The sequence below is a fragment of the Tursiops truncatus genome, chromosome 6, assembly GCF_011762595.2.
Source record: "Tursiops truncatus isolate mTurTru1 chromosome 6, mTurTru1.mat.Y, whole genome shotgun sequence".
Classification (NCBI taxonomy): Eukaryota; Metazoa; Chordata; class Mammalia; order Artiodactyla; family Delphinidae; genus Tursiops; species Tursiops truncatus.
The window spans coordinates 45,792,698-45,807,265 of NC_047039.1; the positions used below are offsets into that span (position 1 = coordinate 45,792,698).

The 14,568-nt window shown below is 42.5% G+C and overlaps 1 protein-coding gene across 1 annotated transcript; it reads left to right on the forward strand.

Moving 5' to 3' along the window:
• Positions 1-2,887: 2,887 nt before the first annotated feature.
• On the forward strand, positions 2,888-5,639 carry LOC117312601 (interferon omega-1-like). The gene has a single exon (XM_033858036.1). The coding sequence runs from the start codon at positions 4,770-4,772 to the stop codon at positions 5,451-5,453; it is 684 nt and encodes a 227-aa protein (XP_033713927.1). The 5' UTR covers positions 2,888-4,769; the 3' UTR covers positions 5,454-5,639.
• Positions 5,640-14,568: the final 8,929 nt, after the last annotated feature.

Genomic DNA, 14,568 nt, shown 5'->3' on the forward strand with positions numbered 1-14,568 from the left:
ACCTGTGCCTCTATTTGCACACTTCCACGTGCTGACTGCACTAGGAGGAACTCACCTGGTTCAGGACTCTTATTTGCTCAAAAAGCCCAAAGCGCAGGAAACATGGAGTTGAAAGGCAGCAGCAGCTTGAGAACTTGGAAGGAGAACAGAGATGTTTAAAGCGTTCACTGGAACAGCGGCAGGTCCTCAGGACATGGAAGAACACAGATCAGCTGCACCGAGGCAAGTGCTTCTCCAGAACATTCCTTTTCAGAGAAGAAAAGATTGAGGTGCATGCGATAGCACAGAGTTCTCCCATAAGGATGTGGCCACTAGCAGTGTCCCCAGCACTGATACCACAGCAGCCTGCGGAGTCTTGGAAGGGACGAGGGTTACCTCAGTGCCAGCTGCAAACTTGTTTTGTCCTTAGGACCCAGCAAGTAATCACAGAGCAGGGAAGGATATTCCTGGGGACAATGCAATCCAAGGAATTTCTTACATTCCATCATGATGTCTTTGCCCCTTTGAAAGACAAACAAAATAAAACATGCTTGAATAGAAGGGACACAGGCAGGGATTTTAATATATTTAGCAACTGGGGTAGAGCCTTTCCAGCAGGGCAGGTATCAGTAACATGCACACTGGAAGGTCACAATTTCTAAAAGCAACAAAGAGCTAAGTGGAAATTCATTTATTTAATTTAGGCACTTTGGAAAGAGGACACTGATGGATCAATCATCTTTCTATCCTTTCCAGTTGGTGCATACAGCACTGAGTAGGTACTTTTAAAGTCAGAAGGACATTTAAAGTACAGTTAGAGGTTTGGGAAACTTCCTAAGGATTAAGGTCCTAAAACAAGCAGAAACCATTCCTATATTACTGCTAAAAATATCATTTTATTAACAAATGATTTTTTAAATAATATTTTTATTTCAATTCTTCAGTATTATGATGTTTTAATGGGCTGAGGCTAGAAATTTAAATAAAGACAACTATACAAGGCCATGAGGGTGACTCTGGAGTTCAAGCCAGACTCTCCCTGCTAAGGAGCCCATTAAAAACCTTCACTGCTTCTGTCTAAGAAGCGCGTATGCTCTTCCGTCTTGGTCATACATAAGGCCTCTTCGGTACCCACATCTTAACCAACAGTTGCAACAATAAAGAGTAGAGATTCTTATTTGGACTCTACCAGTAAACAAATGGATGTCCAGCCTGGACTGTAGGTGAGAAATGGAGGTGTCTTCATTGAGATTGAGAACAGCAGGCTGACCTGAGGAGGTCTCCTGGGAAATCAGTGAGGTCCTTGTTGACTGGAAACAAACGACAACATAAGAGCTGGGAGTTCAGTTTTTTGGGAGGACTTACTGAGGACTATAGCCTGGAGGACAGCCTCTCAGTCAGCTCTGACGAACGGCTCCAAGGACAGAATGGGGATGTCAGTATATATGTGATTGTGGTGAAGAGGATACGTGCAATCAAGGACACATCTTGGGAGAAGGTTGCTGCTAGTCATGAGGAGCATTTGTCACTATTAATGATTTTAGTGCTTTTCTAAGTATGAGAAGTTGCAAAAAATTGAATTCATAGAATTTCTCAGGAAATTATCTAACTACCTGCAGGCCTATTCTGTCAGTTTTCCCAGAGCAGAGAGTGCCCCATTCCTGATCTCTACCCTGAACTCCTGTCAGGGCGTGTTGGGGTAAGGGACTGCTGTGGCTAATGACTTTATTCTTGTAGAACCAGATGGTGAGTGACTTTTTAGTTGTCATCCTGAAGGAGAAACGTCAGAGCTCACATGGCTAGAAATTGTTAGGTGCTTTTTTTTTTTCTCTTAAACTGACAAGAAAATGCAAGCGTTAAAAATACATAGATTCCAGGGGTCAGCTCTTCTAGGGTTAATAAAGTTATTTTACCATATTTCATTGAAGAAATCACTCACGAAATCTTACACTTGGCATTGCGTAGCTTGAGTGATCTCAGTTCCCTCACCGGGGATTGAATCACGGCCACGGCAGTGAGAGTGCCGGATCGTAACCACTAGGCCACTAGGAAACTTACTTTTTTTTTTTTTTCAGTAGGCAGAAAAATCTATTCCCTTCTAACTACTTAATAGTGATTTTGTCTATTTTGATTAGAGCTTAAAGTCAGTTCAGTTGACGCAGACCACACCTCATGTAGCCCTACAAAACCACAGACAGTAACCCTTTGGCATCTTAAGTGGAATAAGGGTCCTTTGTCATCTCACTGTCCTCTGTCTGCTTATTTCGTTGGTTCCTAAATATCATGTTCATGTGCAGTCTTCACTTTCTTTAATGGATGCTTTCAGACAAATCATTGTAAGCACCCTAAGGTTTGCCCTTGTATCTTGGGTACATTTGGAACAGTTCATTCGTCCAGATTTATATTTCTCTCCAGTTGTATAAGTGAATTGGATCCAATAGGGTTATTGAGAGTGTTGAGTTAATTTCTTTTTCTATTTTCTGGCTGTGCCATGGGACATGCGAGATCTTAGTTCCCCGACCAGGGATCGAACCTGTGCCCCCAGAAGTGGAAGCTCGGTGTCTTAACTACTGGACTGCCAGGGAAGTCCCTAAATTTTAAAGAACTTAGAAAGTGGCTAGTCCATTAGTAGCAAGCAATAAAATTCAGTTCTTACTTTTTAATATCACGATTCCTATTAACCAGATAAGATCAGGATCTTTTGGAATCATCTAATTCCCTTCCTTTAATTCTAGTTTTCTTAAAGTACCCTTCTCATTGCCTGAATGCATTTATCACCTAGACGGATGCTCAGCAAGACGGATCTTGCTGATCCTCCCAGACAGGGTTAGTGTTCTAGCAACTGGGGTTCTGGTTGCCAGTCACTTGTGAGCTGGTGGGTGTGACTTCTTCCTTCTCTCCTCAAAACTGATCATTCATGGATTAAATGAAAGAAAAATGAGGGAGCTGGTCTTGCGAAGCTGCAGGCCGTCAACTGACCCAGGACTTGGTCTTTTCTGAGCTTCTGGCAGAAGCAACCATGTTCCTGTCTTTCTGTTTTTCACATTGGCCTCATCCTTCTCCTCTGACGTAGCCTCCTCTCCAACTGTGCTGCACTCAAGTTAGCTATATTAGAATCCGGCATGTGTCGGGGGAAATCACTTCCCTTCTTTCACATTCATGACATTCAGACTCACATTTGTTTTCTTTATGCCCACAAGACAGCTGTCGACTTTTACTTTCTAGGACAGTTGCAGTGATAAACAAAAAATCTAAAGTTTGAAAATGATAGAGACTGGAGCCCCTTTGCCTTTCTTTACCTCCCTTTATTGTTCTTACCTCATCATGAATTAGAACTAATGCAGGAGCAGCGAGGCAAATCTTGTCCAATAAGTCACTAAGTGAATATAAGTTACAAAAACTTTAAATGAAAAATTACACACAAGTAAAGGAAAGAAGGCGATTTCTCTCTGACCTAATCCTGGGCCTCGCTGCCCTGCATTCTCAGAGGGAGACAGAGACAGAGGAAGGGAGAAGCCCACTGGCATCAACTGACTGAATGAACAACTGAACCTCACTGGTTTCTGTGACACAAGCTTTATCGAGAGACAACACCATCGCTGAATTCTCTGCCCCCAGCTCAGAAACTTTGAGCATAACAAGTGTTGACTAGTTTTAGTAAAAGAGTTGAATAATAAAATTTGTATTTGGCAAAATAAAAATTATGTGTCTACTCAGGGTAAAATGATTAGAATTGGGTAACTCCTCCACCACCTTAGAGAAAACACACTTTTGCTCTCAGCATCTGAGGGCTGCTGACACTTCTGATACCTGAGGACATGGGTCAGGAGGGGAGGAGGTCACCACTGAGGACTAGGGTCCTTCACACAAACACTCCGGGGGCAAGCGTGAGGGTCCTGGAAGATGAATTATTTTCCCAACAAATAAACAAGCCCCTCCACAGATAGGAGATTGTAAAGTCCTCGGGATGTGGTGAGCCTGCCCTCAGGGTGGGAGTCCAGGTTAGGAAGGGGACTCTGCCACTCTAGAGGAGAGGGTGTAACTAGATGTGATCTCTCCCTTGTGACTGAGGTGCTGCTGGGGAAATAGGATCTCCACACCCATATTCTCCTGAAAAGAACCAGGATTCCCGGTAGGGGTACTGGCCCAGCCTGTGGAGGACTATAGGTCTCCAGTAAGAAAATGGTGGAAAGAAAGGACAATATCTATAATAGTCCTCACCTCGCGGTCCCCTGAAGCATGAGCACATGGACGTGAAGGAACATGTTCTAGAAGGAAAGGAAACATGGGAGAAGCTCATGGACTCATAATAATCAGCCTCTTCTCTAAATCAAACACTAAATAAAACCCATCTTTTGTTTCAAAGAGCTTATGCCAGAGTGATCTGGTAAATCCCTAAGCAAATACAGAAACCATGCATACGGCTGAGAGAGCCTGCCTTCCTAGGTAAACTAAGAGGTAAAAATGGAACCTAAGATCAGGGCTAAAAATTTCTTCCTGGAACAGAGAAGACCAACATTTATGCATGAAAGAGATATAGAATGTGCGTATTTACAAACCTACATCACTTCTGATTTTAAGACGAAAACCTTTCTCATTTCATTAATAAATATCCATTTGGATGGGCACATCTGAAATTACTGGGAAAATTAAACTTCTTGCAAAATTAATAGTTTAGAATGATGACATCTTCATAGACCATACTGAGAAGATATAAGTGAAAATCAAAAAAAGGAAGTAAAAGTGTATAGAAATGTTTAGAAAATGAAAATTACTGTGTTCCCTATTTAATGGCCTTGCTTAGAAAGAATGTCATCACAGAACTTACCGCCAAGGTTCCCCCGGACGCCCGTCTCAGCCAGGCCAGCAGCAGCCTCATTTGCCCCATGGCCTTCGTGCTCTCTCTACTGACCGCCCTGGTGGTGTTCAGCTACGGCCCTGGTGGATCTCTGGGCTGCGACCTGTCTCAGAACCACGTGAGGATTAGCAGGAAGAACTTCATGCTTCTGGGCCAGGTGCGGAGAATCTCCCCTCGCTTCTGTCTGAAGGACAGAAAAGACTTCGGTTTCCCCCAGGACATGGTGGATGGCAGCCAGCTCCCGAAGGCCCAGGCCACCTCTGTCCTCCACGAGATGCTCCAGCAGGTCTTCCGCCTCTTCCACACAGAGCGCTCCCCTGCCGCCTGGGACACCTCCCTCCTGGACAAACTCCGCACTGGACTCCATCAGCAGCTGGAGGACCTGGACGCCTGCTTGGTGCAGGCGATGGAAGATGAAGAAACTGCCCTGGGAGTGACGGGCCCTACACTGGCCGTGAAGAGGTACTTCCAGGGAATCCACCTCTACCTGAAAGAGAAGAAATACAGTGACTGTGCCTGGGAAATTGTCAGAGTGGAAATCGTGAGATCCTTGTCTTCATCAACCAACTTGCAAGAAAGGATAAGAATTATGCATGGAGACCTGGGGTCACCTTGAAATGATTCTCATTGACTAAGATGCCCTATCATCCTTGCACACATGTCTTTAGTCATTTCAGAAGGCTCTTATTTCAACTTTAATCACAGAATTTATTGTATTAATTCAGCTACTACTTTGTCAGTAGTGATAAGCAAGTATATGTTAAAATTATTCAGCTTCAGGGGATCAGTCCCTAAGCAATGACTACCCTGTTATTTATTTATTCTGTTTATTTGTTTATTTATTTATGTATCTTATTTTTATATTTTCATAGAAATATATTTATACTTATATTGTATTAAAATTTAGAAAATATTCACCTTTCCATTTCATTAAATTTGCATTTTGTTTTATTTATTAAATTCTTATGAGAGAAAACTTCTTGAGTTTTTTAAGTTCTGAAACCTACATTCTTATCTTTTTCAGTGTAAATTTATTTCAGAGTAGTATTTGTCCATTTTGTCCTTTGGAATAGTCCTACCACTTTCATTTCAGGAAATGCTTGTCAAAAGGTGGAATTCCATGGAATTGAGGGAAGTCCTGGAAATTATGGAGAATGGTTAGTCCTGATGTCATAGGTGTAACTGATTTATACCACCAGGAAAGAGTGGTCGGTGCAAATACCTGTGGGAAGGAGTCATCTCCTCGAGGGAAGCTGGTGACATATGGTGTTGACTGGCCAATCCTGGCACCTTCCTCCCACCTTCTCCCGGTCCTGCTTTACTCAACCATTCATCTCTTACACATAACTTCAGTCCCTCCACCTCACTGACCAGCTACACAGCTGCTCTGGTTCTGTGCAGGTTTCCAGCTTCAAGGTTTCTGTTAGAGTGAAAGCCACAGGAAGAGAGCACAAGTGAAAGGAGAGTTCTAGGATTTTCAAAACCTCTATGAGAAGGAGCCAGGCTTCATGGCACTGGATCCCAGCTCTGCTATTAATAGCAGTGTGACCTTGACAAATAACACAATCACTAAGCTCCCTAGTTTCCTCATCTTTAATATGGGGACAGTAGTAGTATTTTTTCATAGGATTATTCTCAGGATTCAATGAGTAAATATACACAAGAGGCATAAAAGTGTGTCTGTCAGAAATAATCAGGACTGTTAGAGTCACAGAGTGGCTACCATCGGGGAGGAGAAGGAGAGCTGCTCTGAGGTAGCAACTGGAAAGCAACATAAGAAACATGCTAGGTCCTGGGCAAAATGTATTACGTTTAACTTGGGTGCTAGTTTCACAGTGTATTCAGTGTGTGAAATTTCCCTGTGCTGCATGTTGAAGATACTTGCAATTTCTGTGTATTATACTTCTTTTTTTTCAATACAATTTATTTATTTATTTATTTACATTTTATTTTTGGCTGCATTGGGTCTTCGTTGCGGCGAGTGGGGGCTACTCTTCCTTGCGGTGCGCAGGCTTCTCATTGCGGTGGCTTCTCTTGTCACGAAGCATGGACTCTAGGCACGTGGGCTTCAGTAGTTGTGGCACACAGGCTTAGTTGCTCCGCGGGATGTGGGATCTTCCTGGACCACGGCTTGAACTCGTGTCCCCTGCATTGGCAGGCGGATTCTTAACCACTCTGCCACCAGGGAAGTCCTTGTGTATTCTACTTCTGAAAGATATTCTGGGAATTAGTAAAAATTCTTTGAGAAAGAAGGATCAGTAGAAAATACTTGGATCTACTTTAAAAATGAATAATATGGAAATAACAGAGACCTCAAATAATGCAAAAAGTCACAAACATTTTTCATTGATAACGTTTGTTGCTTCTTTAGTATGAGAAAGGCACAAAATAGCTTGTGAACTCTTTCATTTTGGGGGCTTTCAGCAGCAACGCAGAAGCAGGAAGAAAAAAGCAGGAGCTATGAAAGGTAAGGTTCTGCTCTCCAATCCTGGGCTCTCCCGGGTTTGATCTTAGTTCTCTTCTCCATACAGTCCCAGGTCTATAATTGCTGGCAATGTCACCTCCTAGAGCCTGTACTCTCAGAAAATAATGGCCCCCCAGAGGAGAGACTCAGAGCTAGAAAGCAAAGAAGTCAGGACCTGGGACACTTCTAACCCAGGCTCTGCTCGTCCATGTGAAAGCTGGGCCATGGCGCTTACCCATCAAGTGACACTGTGAGACGTGGTGGAACAATGACTGTTTTGGGGGCAAAATTTTGGGTAATGACTCAGACAACTTAACCTCCCTAAGTTTCATAGTCTGTGTCTGGGAGAGTCCCAGGATTGTTGTGATGATTGCCTGGGACAATGCGTGTGAAAGAGCTTTGAAATGACACCGCTCTACACACATGGACCTTACTATAAGTGTCATTGAACCTCTGACCTCGAATTCTAGTTCCTGGGCATTAATCTTGAAAGAATCTCTTCCCAGTAGAACAGTCTGCTCAGCATGTTCCACTCTCTCTTTGCTTCCACCCTCCCTAGACACACCCAGGCTCCTATTTTTGGTTTGCAGAGCTCACCTGAAAGGCACTCATGAGACACCAGCCCCACCCTCTCTTCAGAAAGGTGATTCATATCTTCTGTCATCTCAGGCATCCCTCTTGCTAGCTGGCCCTGTGGAATTCCAGGGTCCTAGTCCAGCAAGAGGTTGACACGAGGGAGTCCCACTGGGAACAGATTATGGAAGGAAGCCTTGGGGTGAGGCATCTTCTGAAAACAAAATGGTCTCTCTCAAAAACAGCAAAGTTCATTCTTCACAAGTAAATTATTTCTTCTAAAAAAGAGTGTTTTCTTTTGTCTCTACTGCATTTGGGGGGAGGATGCAGTAGCCCAGGAACTGGGTTTAGGGAAAAGAAAAGGTTCTCCAGTTCTGATTGAGAGCTGACTTTGAGTGTTTGAGGCAGAGGAAGGTTAGGGAGAGAGTCTGACAGTGGCCTTGCACACCCTCTACCATCTCAGCCACCTTCATTTGTGTCATGATGAATACAGCCCTTCACAAAGCAAATACAAAAGCATAGGAATTTGACAAATGCTGAGGGGCTTTACAAATTGAGAAAATCCATTAAAGCACGAGTCTCAGGAACTGGACTTCCCAGTCCTTCCCCTTCTCCATCATGATACTGATCTGTAAACAGCCGTGGGTTGGAATGTTTCGGGTTACACAGGCACATAGATTCCCAATGTCCCAATCAGCCTCTAGGAACAGAGACAAGAAACTTCACATATTCCCCAAAACAGCACTGGAATTTGGCATTCCTGAGGTCTCAAGTTCAGAAGGAAATGGAACAAACCAGAGGACCCCAAATATTTTGATGGAGAATAACTTTCATCTAACTCCAAGGCCTTCTTGCGTCCTGATGAAGGCTGGGCAAAGCAGCTCAGCTCCCCAGTTCTCAATTTAGCCTTAATGAAAGTGTACAGCTGAGGACTTTTCGCCTTTCCTTTCTCATGGGACAGGCCCTGGAGCAGCAGGGATGCAGAACTCCTGGCCATGTTTGTGGTTGAGCAAGCAGGGACAAGAGGAGGCCAAAGGGGAGGCAGAGCAGTATAGGATCTTAGCAAACCTGGGAGTGGAACTGCATAGTCTTATCAGGCTTAGGAAAGAGATCTCCATCTACATCAGGTACCGTAGCACTCAGCTCACTCTCCAGCTACACTTCTTATTCCCACCCAGTAACCTGCACACTGTTAGGGACATCATTGGTCCTCAGAGTTGTTAATAAAAGCGATAAGTGTAATAAGCTGAACATAGTTGTGTCAGTAAAAGTGTTTGAAAATGACAGTCTTACTGCATCTTCTCTTGTGGGTTACTCTTGTCTTCTCAGGTGACCAGTAAATTCGTTAGCTCGGCATCTCCTTAGTCTTCCTTCGGCTTCATGCATGATTTAGGGCAATTGTTTTCTTTTTCCTATAGTACAGTTTTCTCAGCTTTAGAATAGGGATAATGAGACTACTATATTCCATTCAACATACCATCGCACGTTATATGCTCTATATCATGAGAATATAACAAGTCATAAACTTATCTTAAGTGAGCAGATTATTTTAAGCACCAGGGACATATTAAACATAGCAATGATAGTTGTTATTGTGACAGGTATGCACAAAGGAGTAAAAGGCATTATTTCATGTCCACTCAAAAGATACATAGTTTTTTAAGATTTTTTTTTGATGTGGACCATTTTTAAAGTCTTTATTGAATTTGTTACAATATTGCTTCTGTTTTTTTTTTATGTTTGGGTTTTGTGGCCCTGAGGCATGTGGGATCTTAGCTCCCCAATGAGGGATCGAACTCACGCCCCCTGCATTGGAAGGAGAAGTCTTAACCACTGGACCGCCAGGGAAGTCCCCAAAAGATATTGATATAATGCCATATTTGTGCCTTACTGAGCTCATAATTTTGTTATGCAAAAATTCTACCTCTGTGAATTAAAATAGGATCATCTTTTTAAGTATTGTGCAAAGCATACAAACACATTTTTAAATTCTACGAGCAAATGCAATATTCTCACAGATGTACCAAACACTAGATTGTAAATACCCATGGATCTCTAGTGGGCATCAAAACAAAATGCAGTCAGTGCATTGGCACTGAAGATATTTATCAATATTAAGTAGAAAGTAATATATTAAATTTAAATTTACATCATGCTGAAATTAAAAGCATTTTGATGCAGATTACAAATTTTTATGCAATTTATCCATATAAGATGACATTTTGAAGTAGTGAATAAAACTCTCCAATGAAAAACCCTGATTATATATATAAAGCTGAATGCTTTATCGATGAAGCCTTAAGGGTCTTCTAAGACCCTTGCTTAAAACAAATGAGAGGAAAAAAATATCTTGAAAATTGAGATTAATTTCTTAACATACTTACTAGGTCATAAGATATTGCCAATAAGCTACATCTTACTGAGGTTAGAGATCAACGTGAAGCAGCCTTGGCTGACATGTGCGAAGCATCAGATACTTGTTATTATACCCGCCATTTTAAAGTCTGACGCTCCTCTGGTCTCCCTGTCACCACCATCCTCTGCTTTTCTGCCCCTCCTTCTCTCCTTCCTTTGTTGACTCCACACTCTCATCTTAGGGAATTGGTGTTCCTCAAAGATCTATGCTAGTCCCACACTTCATCCTCTCTGCACATATAGTCTCAACCTCCCAAATAGTTCCAAACGTCCTCTCTATGACTGTTGACTTCCATATGCATGTCTTTACCCAGGGTCACATCTCCAAACAAATGTCATTAGCTCCAAACCCTCATATTTACCTGCTACCCTAGATAATCTCCACACATGGCCAAACTTGACCAGCATGTAATTACCTGGCAAACTCCTGCAGACCCCTGGGATGCCAGCTTACCAACTGCTCTTGCAGATGCTTTCCCTGATCCATGCAAGCCCACATACTCTCAAGAACCTGTACTTTCCCTGTCACAGCATTAGCATTCCTTTTATTGAACATCTAGTTACCCATATCCCCACCAGACTGCAAGCTCTGTGACAGCAGGCAATGTGTCTACTATTTTCATTGCACCTGGCACCCACCACAGTGCCAACAATACAAGGGATAGTCACACTTCTTTGTTGAAGTTTAAATTCCATGATTCTATAATGTATTTCACAGTTTATTGATCATTCAACTGCTGAAACAGAATCAGCAACCATTAGACATGCTTTCTCCAAGAAAGAACAAGTAAAAGAGAATAGCTCCAGCTGCTATAACCTGTCATAATGCCTTGTGCATCTCCCTCATAACCTAGAAAGGGTTTCAAGCGCATTTTTTACTCTTTAAGGCCTGTCTTCTCTGACAGAGTGCTCCATTAAGAAAGTAATATCTTTCTTTTATCTACCAATATATTAAAAAACACAAGTAAAATCCTGAAAGCAGAGATACTTCAAAATATTTTAAGGACCAATGAAATGAATAAAACTATTTATGTTCATGTTGGATTTTAAGGCAGATTAAAGGTTTAAGGACACTCTGATTCTCCTTAAGAGTATGAGTTAAACCTAACACTTAAAATATACCTTTTGCACCCCCAAAGCAAAGGAAAACAAGACACAAAGCTGAACATATCATAATATGAAGAATAAATTTGGTAAATATAACAATCATCATAGAGAAATAAATTCTAATTATTACAAATTAAAAATAAATTTTCTCCCCATTCAAAAGTATTGTTCCACTTACTGTTGAAAAACAATGTGCTGAGGTGACTCGATGCATTTACAACTGAATCAGAAGAAAAGTCATTGAACTGAGTGAATATGGACCCACTAGAGGCCACCTCTAAGCAGAGAAGACTCCATTGTAGAAGATTGGGTCCAGGTCTCCTTTTCCCACTCCTGGATTCTCTGAGGTTGAACATACAGGGAAAGCACACTCTGATTTTCACGCCTTAACTTCCACTCTCATATTGTCCTGGGCACAGCAGCTGTGGACTTTCTTTTCAGATCGAGCCTGGTCCTTTGGAAGTTCTTCAAAGTCAGCCTGGAGTCCTCATTGCCCAGCAGGGTCTTTTCCTCTCCATCTCCTGCACCAAACTAGTCTCCAGATCTGCCCACTGTTGATCAAGCCCACTGAGGAATTTCAGCTCTTTGTGCTGAAGACGATGGAGAAGTGCTGTATCGTCTCATGGAGAATGAGGCGGCCTGAGCGTTTGGGAACTGGCTGTCAGCCAGCTGGTGCTGATGGGACCTGAAAACCTCCTTGTCCTTCAGGCAGGAAAACAAAGAAGATTCTCCCTGTTAGGGGCAGGACTGTGAGTGTCTCCTGCTTTGGCAGCCTGTGGTTCTGGGCCAGGTGACAGCTAAGGGTGCAGACAGGGCTGGAGAACATCATCCTGGGTGTCCTCAGTGAGGAGGGTGGCAGGCCCCGGTGAGCCTGGTGATGCAGGTGTCTGGCTGTGGGAGCCTGTATCCAGCTGCTGTGGGTACCTGCCTGCAAAGGAGATTCTTAAATAAGCCATTTATGGGCAACATAGAATGTCACAACTTCAATTCTTTTATTACACTGGAAATTAAACACATTCCTGGAACATGAAAGAGTATCAATCCAATAGGATGTATTCATCTAAATGAGACCCAAGGTTGAAATAAGAACCTGAGTCTCAATATATCTCTTTTTCAGTTCTAATACGAATACTTAGAGGTTTGACCCTGTACTCTGTTTTGCCACTTCTTAAATTGCACCAAAATACAACTAGCCTCACCTCTCTGCATTCTCCTCTAAAGGGACTCATACATCAGATTTAAATTCTTCCACATTTCCTTACAGGACCATAGCTCACATTTTCTGAAAGTTTACAGATAATGGTGACATAAAAATGAACAGCAAGGGTGAATTCATGCAGTTCTCTTCATTCCGTCACCAGAAATGTTCTGACTGCGTATATATGTGACAATGCGCTTGGCAATGTGGATTCCAGGAAAGTGAGGCAGGGATGGTGACTGCCCTCCAGGGAGCAGGGAGGACAGACTTTAGAGGCAGGATTAGGATGAAGGAAGCACCACGGGCTCAGTGCAGCTGAGGGCCAGTGCTCAGAGCTGATGAAGAGGAGGGCCTGGGAGCAGCAGAAGGCTCCACTCTGACAAAAATCTGGGGCTCCTGAATTTAAATGACATCAGATTTTCATTTCATCTTTTAAAAAATGGAGACACCGCTAGTTGTGGTCACACAAGACATTGCCGAGATCAAATAAAATAAAGTTTGCAAAGTACAGGCTGAGAATTTGAACAGAGTGAATGATAGAAGGCTTTTGTATTAATATAACAAATGGAAACCTCTAGAGTCCACCCTCAGCCCAGCCAAGAGAAGCTCTGAATACAGGTTCCTTAACACTCAGGGGTCTGCATGTTGAGGCCCCCAAATGCAAACTCTAGGAGAGGGATTGCCTGTAGGCCTGCGAAGGAGTAGAGACCTAGTCTCCACCCTTAGAGCAGTGCCCCGTACATTAAGGAGAGAAATCCTACGGCACCTGAGGCTCTTTGCAGCATCTAAGAAAGTGTTTTGGCCTCCTCCCCATAAGAATAAAAAAAAAAAAAGGCTGCTCTGTGACTAGTATAAATGAGATAAATAGTCCTTTTCCTCACCTTATTTTGTTTCAGACCACCTCTGGTGTTAATTTTTAAGACACAGATTAAATTATACCTTAAAAACAAACACATAACCTCAGAGAAAAAGATCAGATTTGTGGTTACCATAGCCAAGGGGGTGTGAGTTGAGAAAATCAGATGAAGGCAGTCAAAAGGGTTTTTTCTTCCTTTCAAAAAAGACATTAAAATAATGTTGTAGAGACCAGGAAAATGGTAAGAAATATATATATGGGGGAGAGATGATGAGAATTAAAGCATTCCTAGATTTTCAGCCATGGAACAGCACAATACTCTAATTCAAAAGCTATTTCCTGGGTTAGCATTAGGGCAACGTTAAGCTAGTACTTCTCTTAAGCACGAATGGTAAGAAGGCACCAAATCTAAGTCATCAAGGTAAAGGATGTTTTAATGCAACATTTTAAAATGAAAATTAATACCAAAATATGCACGAGGAACAAAATATAAAAATTTTAAGTAAAGAAATGAAGCTGACCTCCATTTGCATGGCCCTGACAGTCTTACAAAGTAAGCCTTCGTGATGTAAATGAAATCTGGGCAAATTCCACTTAGTGTATAAAATTCCTACTAAAGAAAAATGAAAAAGTCTGACCTGCTAAACGTCCTCAATTGCTTGTACACACCAACTCTTCTTTCTAACCTTATAGTCAAGGTGAGGTCCTGGGAAAGACATTTCAGGAACATGAGTTAAAATCAGTTAAGACTATCACGGGGTCATTAGAAATTGTCAAACATGGTAATTCCCTCAATTAAAAACAAGCAAAAAAGTAATCTTGACAATACTAATGAGTTGGCTTCCATTAAAGATAGAAAAGTAAAACTATATTAAACACTTGGGGCTTCGCAGGTGGCGCAGTGGTTAAGAATCCGCCTGCCAACTCAGGGGACACGGGTTCGAGCCCTGGTCTAGGAAGATCCCACATGCCGTGGGGCAACTAAGTCCATATGCTGCTACTACTGAGCCTGTGCTCTGGAACCCGCGAGCCACGACCACTGAAGCCTGCGCACCTAGAGCCTGTGCTCCTCAACAAGAGAAGCCACCACAGTGAGAAGCCTGCACACCGCAATGAAG

Excerpts from the sequence above, each read along its gene's own strand:
- LOC117312601 (XM_033858036.1), top strand. The coding sequence starts at position 4,770 with ATGGCCTTGCTTAGAAAGAATGTCATCACAGAACTTACCGCCAAGGTT.